Genomic DNA, 16930 nt, shown 5'->3' on the forward strand with positions numbered 1-16930 from the left:
GGTTATTGCATCCACTGTCTCTGTTAATACCCAAATCCACGTCACACGCTGATGCCACCCGGCAGTTATTTTGGGTTGCCGGGGTGGTGAATGTTGCTGGTTCTTTCTACACTATTCTCCTAGTCATCCCTGTGCTGTGTCTCCAGCCATCCTCAGGTCCTGGGTGGCTCCCAGAGAGTATTCTGGGAGGGTCCACGGTCCTGGGCGGGTTGCCTGTGCAGTCTCTTTGGCCTGATGGAATGCTTCCATGTTGGATGCATGGAATCTGCTGGAACCGCTGGAGGAAGGGACTTCTGTCCAACAGTGCCTATAGAGTTTTCAATCAAAATAAAGCATATAGGAGTTTTCTTGTGGTACAGTGGATTCGGATCTGGTGTTGTCACTGCAGTGATTTGGGTTGCTACTGTGGCGCAGGTTCAGTCCCTGACCAGGGAACTTCCACATGCCATGGGTGTGGCCCCCCAAAAAAGCATGTATATGTTTATAAAAGGCAAAGCATACTTCATGACTTTTAATAAAGAGAGCATTCCTCTGGTGTACTTGTTTGCTATCCTTGATTGCTATTCCCAGAGACAACTATTTTCAATTATTTAGTGGTTTCTTCTACTGTTCACCTCTGGGAATATTTCTGAATTTGGGGGAATGTTACTAAATTTCTGTCAGTAATTTCTAAATAACATGCTTATACTGCTTCACATTTTTAGTCTTTTTTTTTTTTTTTTTCCCCTTCAATGCCTGCAGCATATATCCCAGGCCAAGGCTTGAACTTAAACTACAGCAGTGACCCGAGCCATAGGAGTGACAACTCACTAGGGAGCTTCTCATTTAAACATTTTTTGACTTCTTCCTATGGAAGATGTAGATTTTGTCCTCTTACCCTCTCCTTATCCCTTTCCCTGCCCCCATACACACATTTTCCATCGCTGTATTTTCCCGATACAGTTATATCCCAATTATTGTTTAGATCAGGATTTACGTTATTATGGTAGTCACTGTTCCCAACCAGGCCATGCATGCCGTGCCATACCCTGATAATGGTTTACAGTTCTGGTGTGACTTTTTAATTTTTTTCTGGAGTTAATAATTGTCCCCCCTCCCCCGCCCATTATTTAGTTTGCTATATAATTATCACATTTCATTCTCCTGTTCAAGAACTATAGCACTCTTCTCAGTACTGTCAAACCCATTGGGTGGTGACTCAGGTTATTGTGTGTTCACTTTTGGGGAGGGCCCTCCTGCAGCCCTCATCCTTCTGGCCCCATCTGGGACGATCGCGCAGCAGATTGGTTGCGTAGCTGTCATCCTGGGATTTCTGTTTTTCTTCTCTGTTGGATTCCCTGTGCCCTGCATCCCATGCCTGCCTCTTCCTCGGTTTATTCTCTTGTTTTGTTGAGGCTGACAGCAACTTCTGAGATCAGATGGGAATAGGAAAATTTGAGGTTTTGCTTTGGGGAGGGCGGTTCTTCTCTTCCTCCACTCTTCCATCCTTGTAAAGCGCTGTCCTGGGCCAGCCTGAGCAAAGGGTGGCAGCATTGTGTTCTGTGCATGTAGAGAGTGTCAGCCACCTCTGCAAGCCTGGCCACTGTGACCAAGAAGGAACAGCCTTTGCTCTTGTGCCATTGCCAGTAAATCTTGACATCGCTGGTAAAGTCCTGGGAATGTGTTTGGTGACTTGGAAATCAGTGACTCTCAGAGCTCCTTCTTCTAAGGTTCTTGTAGCAATGGGCTGAAAACCTGACCTCTTTGTCCCAGTCCCTCGCTTAGCTGAACAGAGACCCAAATGACATCCCAAAACAGAACTGAGGCATGGCAGCAGGCCTGCCTCTAAGCTGAGGGTTGTTCACCCAGCAGTCATTTACTGAGCACCTGTTGGGCACAAGGCTCTAGGTGGGGTGAAAGGGGACCTCTGAGAAAGACTCTCTAGAATCATGTGCCCATCTTTAAGGGGAGGCTGAAGGAACTGTGGTAAGCACCATATGAAACATTTGGAAACACAGAGGTAGAAGCAGCTAGCCTTACTGGTGCATTAAGAAAGTTCCATGGAAGGGCTGACATTTAAACTGGTCTGGAGGGACAGTGTATTCTAGGCAAAAGCATACAGTGCAAGCAGATAGGACAGTCCTAGAGAAGGTGAAAGAGGAGAGGGCTTTCCTATTGATTGAGCATCTCCTGTGCATCTGTGACTTAAACAGGCATGTTGACTTCCCAGGGTTATTCTGAGAGCACAGGACTAAAGTTATAAAACAGGATATACTTTGTGTTAAATTCTCAAACCTTTGTGAAGCTTGTTAATTATTGGCATTGTTGTTCTGTGGATCCATCCCAAGAGTCTTGCTTCTTCTCTCTTCAGACTGTCCTTCCCCTTCTTGAGTATTCTTTGTTCATTGAGTCTTTGACAAGTTCCAATCTCAGTTTCTGAGTATTTGATTTTTTTCTTTATTTTCATTAGCAGTTCTTTCTGACAACCCTGTGTTCTTACACATAGTTTAGCCATTTTTTTTCTCCCTTTCATTTTTGTTTGACATATAGCACTAAGTTTAAGGTGTAGAGCATAACAGTTTGACTTACATATGTCATGAAATGATCAGCACAGTAAGTTTAGTGGACATCTATCATTTCATACGGATAAAACATTAAAGAGAGAAAAAAAATATTTTTGTCCTGTGATGAGAACTTTTAGGATTTATTCTCTTAATGACTTTCATATATAACATAGAATAGTGTTAGTTATGTGTATCATGTTATACATCACATCCATAGTACCTGTTTATCTTACAGCTGGAAGTTTGTACTTTTTGGTTACCTTCATCTAGTTATTCCTTCCCCTCTCTCAACCCCCATTTCAGCCATTTTTAACCTTCTTAAAAATATGAAGGCAAAAACTTCTTAAGTTTCAAACCTCTGATCAGTGTAAACCCCATACACCCAAACATTTAAGAAAATAAACTCAGAAATGTCTATAATTTTTAAATGCTTTCGTGCCATGTTAAGTTCAAAGTTAACATGCTCAAACATCATTCATTGAAGTCTCCTAAGATTAATTTGCACACACAGGTCTTATATGTAGTCACTGCCTATATGTAACTGGCTGGTGTCAACAAATTAACAAGCCTGGTTTTTATGGTGATGACTGGCCGGAGCAACGGTGTGGATGCAATGTCTTACTGAATCTGAAGATTACATGCATTTCATGTGTTGGAGGTCCTCATTCTCCATAAATGATTGTAACCCAGAAAAGGACTTTGGGATCTCTTTAAGTTAAGGACTACTGCTTCTCAGTAAATAGTAGAAAGATGTGATTGGGGCTTTATCTTGAAAAATGAAACTGAAAGTAAGTTTGTATTTGAATTTAACAAGTTATAATTACAGCTTTGTGCTTATTTCTGAAAACGGAGTGAATCCCACCTGGGCAGGATTGGGATATTTCCAGCAAAACTGTATGAGAGTGCGGATGTGACATCCTTCTCTTATGTTCGACTTCAACTGTAGGATGATCAAAACCTGCTTTATCAGAGAGAGAGATGTTGGAGAACTCTCTCTTTTCCCAGAGTTCTGTCTTAGCCCTTAGACCATTCTCTACAGAAGCCCCCGTGTGGATTTCTTCTTTAATCCTTAACTTGATTGTTTGCCATTGGCTTTGAGAAAAATCCTTTTGGGAGTTCCCGTCGTGGCGCAGTGGTTAACGAATCCGACTGGGAACCATGAGGTTGCGGGTTCGGTCCCTGCCCTTGCTCAGTGGGTTGACGATCCGGCGTTGCCGTGAGCTGTGGTGTAGGTTGCAGACGCGGCTCGGATCCTGCGTTGCTGTGGCTCTGGTGTAGGCCAGTGGCTACAGCTCCGATTAGACCCCTAGCCTGGGAACCTCCATATGCCGCGGGAGCGGCCCAAAGAAATAGCAAAAAAAAAAAGAAAAAAAAAAAAAAGAAAAATCCTTTTGTTGACTAATATGTTGTAGGCTCCATTTTATGCTGCATCATTTGCTGATTTGCAGTTCTCGTTTGCAACTTATTTACATCGTCTTGTCACTCTGTCATCTGATATTCCAACAATCAGCAAAAAGTTGCTGTAAGGATAAGATAAAGTATATAAACATAATAATATAGTTGATGCTCATTTAATGAGAGAGCCCTCTCCTTCACTTTCTCAGACTCATCATATTCATTTGCATTTTATGCCTTTGCCTAGAATATTCCATTCTTTGACACAGGTCAGTTCATGAGTGAATTATTTTCATGTTATGGCTACTTGTGCTTCCCTGTAAAACATTCCACTGAGCTCATAACTTGGATCCCTTGGAAAAAGACAACCCCAGGGTACAAATGTTTGGAGGCCTAGGGTGGCAGACATTTCCAGAAACTGATACTGTCGTAAGGGAGAGCTGAAAGAGATAGACATCATGAGTGGAAGAGGCCAGTTACACTTGAGACGTAGCTGAGATTGAATTCCCAGTGGTTTGGGCCTCTGGAGATAGAAACTAGAAAAGAGGAGGAACTCGACTGGGTCTGGGAAGGTGGCGGCAATGATGAGGTTGGTTTTCAATCCTCTGAGATGTGAGCTTGGTGGCCTCTTTACCCTCCCTGGGAAAATAAACCACCTGTCAAGTGGTCACACCCACCTGCATTTTACAAAAATTCTTTTGGCTTTTAAGTCTTTGATCCCTATTCAGAAGTCAACACCCTTGACAGGGCCAACACCTTGAGCTGCTCACAGTCACCCCAGTGATAGTAGATGATTTGAAAGGGGATCTTGGAGGAGAGTGGGAGGGCCCAGCGTAGACTGCGGCCAGGGTGGCTGCCGGATGGACCCAGGACTGTGGTGTGCTCGGGGCTGCCCTGTTGCCATGCCTCCCGTGGCCGCGTGTTCTACTTCACAGCTTGTGCCTCGTCCTGGGCTGCTAGGAGCCCAGCCTCAGCTTCTCTGCCCTGACCTCCTCCCCATCTCTCCTGCCTCCTTCCACTGTCCGTATGTCTCCCACCACAGCCTTGGCTCTGCATCGGCATTTGCCTCAGGCCACCTTTACTTTAGGTTCATTTCTCCTCTGTGCGTGGAAGTGTGTTCTCCCTATCTTAGCATTTCTCAGAGTGTGTCCCGTGAAATGGTGTGAGATGGGCTTATCATCAAAGGGGAGGAAATGTTGCTTTTAGCAAAGGTTAAAACCTTGTAAAGTTTTTTAAACCTTAGGCCTCTGCAGAGCTATAATTGCCAAATGTAGATCCCAAATCCCTCTGCGCTGTTTCTCAGCATTACCTGCTTGTTCAGGAAGCTGTTTCTCACCTTGCAGGGCTAGTGTTCTGCAGGACATGGTTTCCTGAAGGGCTTGGCCCTGGAAGGGCGGAAGCCACGTCTCCCTACACTGTGAATCCCCCTTGTTAGCTAATGATAGTCATTTCTGAATAAACTCCTGGGACCTTTTTTTCTTTCATTTTTTAAAGTTTTATTGAAATAATAGTTGATTTATTGGAGTTCCCATCATGTCAGTGGTTAATGAAGCCGACTAGGAACGATGAGGTTGCGGGTTCAATCCCTGGCCTTGCTCAGTGGGTTAAGGATCCGGCATTGACGTGAGCTGTGGTGTAGGTCCAAGATGTGGCTCACATCCCACGTTGCTGTGGCTGTGGTGTAGGCTGGTGGCTACAGCTCCGTTTGGACCCCTAGCCTGGGAACCTCCATATGCTGCGGGTACGGCCCTAGAAAAGAAAAAAGAAGAAGAAAAAAGAAATATGGTTGATTTACAGTGTGATCATTTCTGCTGTACAATTTTATTATAATAAAATTGATAGAGAATTTATCATTTAAGCCATTTTAAGGTCTACAATTCAGAGGCATTTAGTCCGTTCACAGTGTTACATACCCGTTAGCATCGTCTAATGACAGAACATTTTTATCACCCCAAATGGAAGCCCTGTACCCATTGCACAGTCATTCCTGTTTCTCCTTCCCTCAGCTTGCCAACCACTCATCTGCTGCTTTCTGTTTCTGTGGCTTTGCCTGTTATAGATATTTCATGTCAATGGAATTATACAGTATATGACCTTTTATGTCTGGGCTCTTTCTTTAGTGAAGATTTAATGCAGATACAAAGTCTTAGACCTGCATGATACCTCTGATTCCCCCAACGCAGCTCTTTATCGCTGGCCAAACCCTTTACCCATGAAAGTAACAAAATACCTTTCCCTCTGAAAACCTCCAAGTCCCATAGCCAGGTTAAAAATATGGAATACTGTAGAAAAGGATCAGCAGTGGGGTTGCCATTGACATGACTTGACCTAGGATTTCAGGAAGCCAACTTAAGCCCGGCTGGGAGCCACTTCCTAAAGGGTCAGAAGTGACGGGTTGTTGGCACAATTGGCTTTTTGCCCTTGTCCATCCTCTCTCCAACTGGAGGTCTGCCTTTCGAGCTGCTTATCATTGAGTTACCATGAAACATCCTAGAAGGGGGTTGAGCTCTCCAAGGTCAGCCAGAGCAAGGTGTGCCATTTACCACACCACAAGACCCTCCCTGGTCCTCGGGAAACTTTTTGAACCTGAGGACTTGTGCAAAAGTCAGATGTCCTAGGGTTCTCTGTCTCAAGTCCTGGGATTCCCCGGAGGCAGTTTATCCCTCACCCGCTAGAAGGACGGTAGCAGTGCTCTCCTGCCTCCAGGCTTGTGCAGCTCCCTTCCTTGTCCCATTGAGTGGCTGAGGACCTCTCTCCTCTGGGTTGCACCATTCCCTCCTCCGAGTGTTCATTCCTCTCCAGCCCAGGTGTGCCCCTGCCCGGAGGGGGAACCCATCTCCCTCAAATAAGGGAGTGTGCTGTCTTTCCAGTGTGCCACCCTTCTGAAGTCCATGCTCCGTTCTAGTTCTTGAGCCCATCTCTCTCCTTCTTGGTGTAAACGGTGGCCCTCCTTACAGATCAGATGGTCTCTCCTCTCCCCACTCAAGCCCTCTACCCCTCCTCCCCAGGCCTGGACAAAATTCTCTCCTGTCCTTGACCCGTCTAGCTCTTCCTTCACAGCTCCGCTCAAGGCTCAGCAGGTTCACAGCCCCCACCCCCAGATGTTCTAGCAGCTCTTACTGCCTGCACCAAACTCACATGACACTCAGCATCACACAGTTCAGAGCTGCCGGCAACCTTTTTTTACGAAGATTTTATCACTCGGTCTTTTCTTCCCAATCTTATGACCGACTGTGAGAGGAAGGGATAATACGGTTAAACAAGTGAAATTGGAAGGTACAGGACTATGAATTCGAGGGCCAGGCCACCTCTGGGTGCAACTACTTGCTAGCTGTATTTTCTTGGAGAAGCTTTTAATCCTGACCTGCTGTTCTCATCCATAGAATGAGTAGGGGATAAGGAGGAAGTAATGATTTCCTATTTGCTGCTATAACAAATTACTACAAACTTAGTGGCTTAAAGCAGCACTCTCTGACTCTCTTACAGTTCTGGAGGTCAGAAGTAAAAAGTGAGTCAGCAGGGCCACGTTCCTTCTGAAGGTCTATAGAGAATCCTTTTCCTTGTCTTTGCCACCTTCTGGAGGTGCCCGCATTCCTTGGCTCATGGCTCCCACCTCCATCTTCAGAGCACATCACTCCAACCTCTGCTTCCCTATCACATCTCCTCTGTTTCCATGACTCCCACTTTTCCTTCTAAAAACCCTTGTGATCATACTGGGCTCACCCAGGTAATCCTGGATAACTGCCCACCTCAAGTTTAATCACATCTGTAAAGTCTCTTGTACCTCATAAGGGGGTTAGGACATGGATATCTTGTGGGCCATTATGCAAGCTGGCACAGTGGATTCTTAAGTCTCTTGTTATCTCTGAAATGCTATGAATCTAAAGACACTCCTTCCAGTTATTCAGTGAGCTTCGCAATGTGCTAGACTCCTTAACCTCTTAGGAAGTTACATATATGTACAACACTTCCTTTTCTCAAGTGGTTGTTAGAGATTCCAGGACCTGATAGGATTCGATACTAGAACTGTGAACCCTGGTGTCATTCTGTTTTCAGGCTTCCATAATTGCAGTTTTACTTGTAAAAATTTGATGATGCTCCTCTTCCTGTCTTTGATTTTGTGCTTTGCAAATTTGGAAAAAACGTCCAAGAATTTCATCTGTTTCCCAGTAACCAGGGGTGGCCTTTAAACAGTCTCTTAATTATCCTAGTGATTCTGCCATATGTCTAGTGGTCTCTCCAGAAGCTCCTGAATGTGTTTCCAGGTCCTCTTGCATAAGTTGAACTAGATGTGTTTTTAAGATCTGGAATCCAAATAGTCTTGGATGCTAACCCAGCTCGTCTCATCTGTAACTGCTCCTTAATGATACGGTATTTCACAGTGATTTAAATTGGCATTTACATGTTTTTCTTTCCATACACCCCATCAGTGATGTCCACCTTGGGTGACCATTTGCAAACAGTGAGAAAGCACCTATAAAATCTATTTGTAGTGGTTCCATTGTATTCTCCCCAGTGCTAAGCTTGCTGTGCTAAAATAGGATTCCCCACAGGTTAAAAAACAACCCCCCCCCCAGATAATTGTAAGTTTTGAGGTTACTTTTGACTGTTGCGTCTGAGACGTGTACAGTGGGAGTCATCAGCTCTGCAGCCTGTATACTGAAGTTCTCTTTCCACTTGTCTCCTAGATGCACCCCCTGGGCCTGTGTAATAACAATGACGAAGAAGACTTGTATGAATACGGCTGGGTAGGAGTGGTGAAGTTGGAACAGCCAGAATTGGACCCGAAACCATGCCTCACTGTCCTGGGCAAGGTAAGCACCAAGCTGTCTGAACTGCTCCCCTTCTGATTGGTGTTCTCCACTCTCTCATTTCCTCAGTTCCTCGGGTAGCTGATTAAGGAGAAGAGCATGCTTTCCTAGCTGGAGTCATGTGGGTTGAGGACCAGGACATGTCTTGTAGCAGTGCACCTGGTGCTCAGAAGCGTGGACTCTGATGGAAACTGCCAGCCTCAGAGTGGGCTCCACCTCTTGTCACCTGTGTGGCCTTGGCCAAGTCACTTCCCCTGGAGGAGTCTGTTTTTTATCTGAGCTGGTTGATAATAGAGATTCACAGAACCTTATCTTAACACCCTTGCAGCCAGATATTTCAGAATTCTGAGATTTGGTGGGTTTAGAAAGGCATTAAGTATGGAATTCCCACTGTGGTTTAAAAACCTGACTGGTATCTATGAGGATGCAGGTTTGATCCCTGGCCTCGCTCAATGGGTTAAGGATCCAGTGTTGCCAAGAGCTGTGGTGTAGGTTGCAAACATGGCTCGGATCCTGTGTTGCTGTGGCTGTGGTGTAGGTCCGCAGCTGCAGCTCTGATTCAACTCCTAGACTGGGAACTTCCATATGTTGCACATGCAGCCCTAAAAACAAAGGCATTAAGTGCACACATTTTGTATTAAGGAACCCCCAGGAGATGTGAGGCCGTATCCAGTAACCCAACATATTCATATTTGTATAGCAAACTACATGAATATTCACATTAAGTGGGACAACTGAAATCTAAATAGTCCCATGTTAGTTCAGGGCAGCTGTGCCTCCAAATGAGTTCAGGTTCATTAAGTTTTGCTGCCAAGTAAGTTATGGAAAAACTTTCAAGTTGTAGGGCTTTTTTGGTTTCAGAATGGCAGACAGCAATTATGGTCCTGTATTAGAACTTACCTCATAGGGTGGTTAGGAGGGGAGATGAGATACAAACGTCTGGTGGAGTAAGCTCTCCAAAAATGTTCACTGCCATTGGCTGTTGTTATTCTATTTAGAAGTACTAAAACCAAAAACAAAACTTTGAACCATTTTGTTAAAGGGAAAGATTTGGAGAAAGTTATTAGGATTTTGGTTGTAAGAAAGATGATATATATCCTAAGGGTAGTGTTATTGCTTAAATATCTTCTATATTCTCAGAAGCTGCTATTCTAGGCATCATGGAGAGACAGCTGGGGCTGGTTCTGACCTCTTGAAGAGATTCAGGCCAGAGAAAAGGTGTTTTTTTTGTTTTTGTTTCTTGGGTTTTTTTTTTTTTTTTTGCTTTTTAGGGTTGCACCCATAGCATGTGGAAGTTCCCAAGCTATGGGTCAAATTGGAACTATAGCTCCTGGCTTACGCCACAGCCACAGCAACACCGGATCTGAGCTGCATCTGCGACCTACGCCACAGCTCATGGCAGTGCCAGATCCCTAACCTGGGCGAGGCCAGGGATCGAACCTGCATCCCCATGGATGCTAGTTAGATTCCCTTCTGCTGAGCCACAATGGCAACTCCTGAGAAGAGGTGGTTTTGATGCAGGGGACTTGAGAGGGAACCTTTCCCACTCTTGAAAATGTCCCAGCCAGTGTCTCCTAAAACACTTTTGGTCCAGGGGACCCTCATGGGTCTAATTGGTGATGTTTGTGCCCCACTTGTCTTCTGAGTAGCTTTGGAGTACTTGTCAAGTTCTCCTGCCCTTTTACAGAAATAAAACAAACAAAACCCACTGGGACTATTACCTCTTTGGTTTGTAATTGACGAAGTCAAATCAACGTCTTCGGAGGCCCCAGCCGTGATGCTTCATCGTCTAAATAGCTGGCCAGAGCTGCTTAATGATGCTAGAGAGCAGCGACCCCCTTGAGAATATTTTAGTGTTTTCCTAGGAGAGATGCCAGCTACATCCAAAGGTCAGAAACAGTACTTTTCTTGTAGGTAGCCCTCTCCTAATATAATATTTTCTCCTGTACTTAAGCTGCTGTTATGCTGGGCTCAGAAACTTGACTTAATTTGCTTTGCCCCAGTCCAGTGGATCTCTGCCTGTGTGTCTGTTGTGTCTGTAAATGGATTGGAACAGTGTCCCCCAGGGACACCCCATTGTTCTCCCTTGGCTTAGTGGTGTTGAAGTCACTCAGAGAACCCAGTTGTTCCTCTTCCACCTGCAACAACCACGTAGTGGTTTGGCTTGGAGAGTTTTGTATGGTTTGGCTTGCTGGCCCTTGAAGCCAGGGGAGTAAAAGCCTAGACATATATTGAATCATTAGGTACCTTTTGGGTTTATTCATTCACCAAGTATTTATTGAGTGCAGGGGCCCAGAAGCTAAACGTGTGGCTCTACCTGCTTGCAAGCAACAGCCACCCACCCTCTCATCCCTCCCACCCCATGTTTCTGTTCGGAGAGGCTGTGTGGTGGCCAGGCACACGTGGTTAGTTACTGAAATTCGGCTTAACACCTGAATAAAATCATTAGCATAAAATGCTTAGGCCAGACGAAGCAAGACGGTTTTGAATTTGCTCAAAACCTTGGTTGGTACAAGAGGAACAGTGAGTCAGGCATCTCTCTCTCTCTCCTTTCTCGTCTCCCTCCCTCTCTTCTGCGCTCTCATTCTTCTTCTTAAGTGTAGTTGTTTCCAGCTTCAGTGTTACTAACTCTGTTAACCGTATTTTTTCTTGAGCCCCGAGGGGCAGTAGTAAGAGGCTAGGGTAGGAAAGCAGAGTGGTCCTGGTGGACTCCCGCTCTCCTGTAGATGGATGGTGGTGTGGTTTTCTATCATTTCCTTGCTCTTAGTGGAGGTGGGCAGCGGAGAGAGGCACAAAAGGAAGAAATTCCAGCCAAGTCCGCGTGGGGGTGGGGGAGGGACTCTCCTTGGTATAGATGTTGAGACTTGTTGAAAACCATCGAAGGGAGGACTCTGTCAGGCGCTTGGAAGAGGCTGTTTGAGAAGGGGGAGGGCCAGACACAGACCCCTCTCCCTCCCCCTTCACCTCCCCTCATCACCCACCCGCCCACAGAAAATGCCAGGGGGTGAAACGTTGAAATAACAGAGGAATTCCTAAATTAAAAAAAAAAACGTAAATGGTTCTCCAGGAGTTCAAATAAAGTTTCATTTTAAAAGCAAAAGACATAAACTCATCACCTTGGTTTATTACTGAGAGCTTTTGAACTCCTCAAAGAAGGAACACTATAAACTCATGAGAGAAAAATGATTTATGATCCCCTCCTTGTAATCTTTCTGCTTCTGAAGGAGGCCGGGCAAAAGTAGGATCAGCTAGGGAAGCAGAGTTGGGGTGGGGGTGAGCCCCTGCAGGGACACTGCAGGCCAGGGTACCAGGCCCCAGGCACATCTCTTCAGCTTTTCTACTCCTTGCAAAGAGGCTGTTCGGGGCTCCTTGCTCTTCTCATGTTTTGAACTTCTGTATCATATTAAAAATCTTCCCTTGATATTTCTAGTTTTCAGAGATTTGTAATTGCAGCATTGAAAGACAGGCTCTGTTACTTGTGATAGTTTAAGTCCTAGGAAATTAAAAGAGAATAAAATTGACATTTCTGAGCAGCTTGCTATTGAAAGTAAGGGTCTTAAACCATCTCCGAAGTGCAAGAGTCTGTGTTTATGCCCTAGGCATTTTAACCCTTCAATTCAGACAGGGTTTATTGTTTAAGCATCTTATGGGATTGGTGAGAATTTTGAAAGTCTACTTTAATAGCTTTGGTTCCTGTGCCCTCACCACCTCATGGAAGGAGTCTTGTGCAGGGAACAACAGGACATGCCAGAGACTGCACAAAACTTCCCCGGGCCCAGATTCCAAACTCGGAAGCAGAATAAACCTCCTCCCCTATACCCCATGCTGGAGTGGAGTCTTAGGGTTTTGAAGGACAGGCTGGTCAACAGGCATGGTCTTGGCTCTTGCCAGGCCTTAGGAGGAAAGAAGGAAGTTAATAAAAAGAGAAAGGCAGGGGATTTAGGTCAGAGAGACTCAGTTTGGGTTGAGTGACCTTGGGGCCTATTCTCCTCACTGGATTCATGTCACCCTTGTATGTTTTGGGGGTTCTGTGAGGTTTTGTGGACCCCTGAACACAGAGCCTGGCTCTCGATAGATGCAGGCCGAGAGTGGAAAAGCAGCCCTTGTGTAGTGGGTGTTCATGAGCACCGACGGTTCCTATTAAGCATCTCCTATCGTTGTCAGGCCAGACTCCCACTTTATAATGAGGAAATCTCTATGTAACCTGAGATCAAAGGGCTCTCACGGGGCTGAGCCGAGGTCTGAGACAGAGACTGTTTTGTGGGCCTCACCACGGTTAGTTTCTGCCTCTTGCCTCCTTTCGTCTTTGCTGGTTTTTCTAGATAACAATCGGATAGTTTCTTGTAGTCACTGGCCTAGTGAGGACTGTTGGTTCCATCTAATAGAAACCCAGCCTGAGCCGCATCGAGCCAAAAGGGGAATCTGCCCTTGAGGGTCCTGCCTGTCATCCAGGAGCCCAGGGCTCTTCTGGAGCAGCAGACCCCAGAGCTCAAGGTCAGAGCCCCTCCCTAAGTCCCCTGTGCATCTGCTTTATTCCCCTCTACCTCCTTAGGGAGAAAAAGCTCCCCAATATTCCTTGGTCTGACATTCTTGGTTTCAGGTCTAAGGGATTTTAGAAAAGGAATTTATTAATCATCTTGGACCAGGTGCTTACCTTTAGCACCTGGTCAGCTGGGCCCAAGAACACATTGGAAGTTAGCTCCCTGCCCAGCCATGTGTGGGGAGTGGGTAGAAGATGTGCTTTCCAGAAGGAAGTTGGTGGGGCGCTGTGCTGGGCCACTGACTGTCCCTAAACAGCCCCCTCTGTCACCAAGTCGTATATGCAGTCACCAGCCTCTGGGTGATGTCCCTAGTGTATCCTGAGTCGTTCAGGGAGGTGCCAGTGGAAGCGGCTTCTCTGGTTCTTCTGGACCAGTGTCTCTTGCCCTAAAGCAAAGGCCAGTCCCTGGCACAGGTGGGACTTGTGAGTGAGGAGAAGCAGGGCCACAATGCTGGCAGGGTTGGCAGGTTGTACAGGGAGAGATGGGGTGAGATGGGCGGATGACCTCCAGAAATTGTGCAGAAAGAAAGGGAGCAGGTTCTTCAGGGGGCAGTAAAAGTCACCGGGGAAGGAAGAGACTTTCATTCCCTAGGAAACTGGGAGCCACTGATAGTTTCTGATGATAAAGAGGTAAGTGCTATAGGACCCAGCCTGGGGAATGTTTCTTTGGCAGTGGTGTCTAGGCTGCTGGGTGTTTCAGGGAGCTGAATGGGCCCAGACACTGTCTTTTAAATGCTCTGGTGAGGCTCTAAGCAGTGACCATGTGAGGACAGCGCAACCAAACACTGCAGGTGGGCCCTGCTATGCTGGGAGGCAGGAGAGCTGTTTGCACTCCTGACTCCTCTGGATAAGCAGCGGGACCCAGGGGTGAGGGGTTGTTGGAGAATTGAATCCTTGTGGTCAATCCACTGACTCACATTCAGCCCTTGGAGTGTCTTGGTAACTTCTTTGAAGAGAAGAAATAAAGACCTTAGTAACTAAAGTGACTGGAAGGCAGAAAACAGAATCAAAGTCATTTACTTTTTTCAGGATGGTTGGGAGGCAACATTAACCATTACAGGTTGGGTTTAGTCATCATGCTAACCTGAATTTAAACCCCAGTTCCAACACTTTAACCCGCCTGATCTGGGGGCAGGGATGGGTGGGTGGTGGTCACTGAGCCCCCGGCATGTTTCCACCTGCACAGGTAGGCGCAGCACCTCAAGGAGATGGTGTGAGTCAGGTATGCAGCCAGAAATACTGATAGCGGCTCTTGTTGTCCATCCTCACTCCCTTCTTTCTTTCAGCACTCAAAATACTGTTGCTTAAGTAGCCAAATCTTCAGAGACAGAAAGTAGAGTGGTGGTTGCCAGGGCTGCAGGGAGGAGAGAATGAGGAATTCGTGTTTAATGGGGCCAGAGCTTCAGAAGGAGGTGGAAGAGTTCTGGAGATGGATGGTGGTGATGGTTGTACAATGGTGTGAATGTACTTACTGCTGAGCCAGATACTTAAAGATGATTAAAATGGTAAATTTTATGTTGTGTATATTTTGCCCCAATAAAGAAAAAGTGGTATTACTCAAATCATTTTACAGTGTGTGAAGTTTGATGGCAGTAGATATTTTTAAAGAAACCAGTTTGCTCCTGAAATGATGTTACATCATCGCAAGTGGTGCTTGCTTCCTCCAGGTCCCATATGACATGTCACAGGCAGCCTGGGGCAGGGGGACAGAGACTGTACCCTTCTAAACACGCCAGGCTGTCCCCCGGGAAAACCACTTAGTCATCTCTCAAGGAGCAACTTCCAAAGTGGAGAATTTGAGTAAAGGAAAAACGGACTTATTTGTATCCTCTTTTCATGACATAGCAGACAGCAGAAGAATGACACTAACTGTAATCTGAAGATGTTTGGATTTCTTCATAAAATATTAACCAGACCCTGATATGTAACACAGTAATAAGGCAAGAGTTTGTGCTTAAAAGAAGAAGAAAAAAAATGACTCAGGAATAATCCAAAAGGAGACTGTTACCCCATGATGAGCAGGTTTTGGCCAAATCATGGTGTATGTGTTAATCTTAACACACTGGGGTTTGTTTGTTTTTTTGTTTGTTTGTTTTAATTAAAGTATAGTTGACTTACAGTGGTGTGCCAGTTTCTACTTTACAGCAGAGTGACTCAGTCTCACATATATATACACCACACACAGTGGTTCTTAAAATGTGATCAGGGGACCCTTAGGGATTCTCACCATCCTTCTCAGGGTGACCCACGAGATCAGAGCTATTTTTGTGAGGACACTAAAATGTCATTACTCTCATTCACTCATGAGCATATGGCAGAGTTTTCTAGGGACATTATTTTTATGTGGCAACTTCATTGCTCTAATGGCCAATGGAATATGGGCTTGTAAATTCTGTATTTCAAGGATTTTCTCAGTTTTTATTCCTACATTGTAATATCAGTAGATATAACCTCCAGAAACAGAAGTTCTTTGGGATTCTTAATTTTTGAGAATGTAAAAGGAGGCTTGAGGTTTGAGTGCATCGACCTGGCTTTATGTCCCCACTGTAAGAGCATCTCTCTTGGCTGAGGAGGGGATCTGTTATAAAGATAGTAGAAATGAGCAGAAATAGGGGACAATATAGGAAATAAAGGGGAATGTTTTGTGAAAATATCCTTTTCTGTAGTCATGGAGCCAAGAGAGGGTTGGTTCTGAAGTGTTCATAATTTGAATGATGCTGGTGGGCTGCTGTTTTTCACATTTGATAGTAAATAGCCAAATGACGAATTGGAAGAATTTGGGTGAAAAAGATCTTAGTATCTTTGAGGCTCACGCTGGGCTAGAGCCTTCAGCCTTGACCTTCTAGAACAGGGCTTAACTGGATAGGCCTTCACTTGAGGCAGGAAATTGTAGCAACTTGGGCAAAGCTGCAGAGCTGTTCATGAGCTGTGCGGGTGTAGAGGGCGGGGGGGGGGGGTGCGGGGCTGGTCTTCCGCGTGCCCTTCTCATCTGGGTTTGGTGACAGACGAGTTTCCTTCAGCATCTGAATGCCCTGGTCCTCAGGCCAAGCCCAGCCGCCTAACGCTCCTGAGAGTGAGGTTCCCGTCTCCGGCTCAAGGGCGATGGTGGGGCTGAAATCCTCAGGGTCTGACTGAGAGGGTCTCAGGATAGCTGCCCACATCACAGGCGTGGGCCTCCTGCAGCCAGGGCAGTGAGTGTGACAGCCGCCACACACCCGAGTGCAGGGCACTGTGACTACATGTGGCTTGTGGCCATGATATTCCCAGGAGCACCCTGTGCTTGGGACACTTACATGTATCACACCTTCCCAGAGCATGTTACCTGAGGCCTCATATTGCAGTGGTTCTCCACTGGAGGTTCGTATGTGTGCATGCACGTGCGCGCGCGCGCACACACACACACACCCCTACCCCTACTCTAGCAGTCATTTGACAATATCTGGAGACATTTTTGATTTTCAGACAAAAATATCCAGGAGAAGGTGGGGGTGGGCGTCAAGTGGGCAGAGGCCAGGGCTGCTGCTCAACACCCTACAGTGCACGGTCTACAGCAAAGGACAATCTGGCCCTGAATATCAGTGGTATCGTTACGAGAAACCCTGTCTTTTTTTTTTTTTTTTTTTTTTTTGTTGTTGTTGTTG

At 45.9% G+C, this 16930-nt stretch overlaps 1 protein-coding gene across 1 annotated transcript in view; it reads left to right on the top strand.

Moving 5' to 3' along the window:
• Window positions 1-16930, top strand: part of ZNRF3 (zinc and ring finger 3) — a 149347-nt gene that overhangs the window by 79822 nt on the left and 52595 nt on the right. Inside the window, 1 exon segment of the mRNA XM_021073755.2 lies at window positions 8627-8752. Within this exon segment, the coding sequence (XP_020929414.2) occupies window positions 8627-8752 (126 nt within the window).

Source organism: Sus scrofa, chromosome 14, assembly GCF_054392235.1.
Source record: "Sus scrofa isolate SSC_HxYL_T2T_F1_AM1 chromosome 14, Sscrofa_HxYL_maternal_Yorkshire_Landrace_v2.0, whole genome shotgun sequence".
Taxonomy (NCBI): domain Eukaryota; kingdom Metazoa; phylum Chordata; class Mammalia; order Artiodactyla; family Suidae; genus Sus; species Sus scrofa.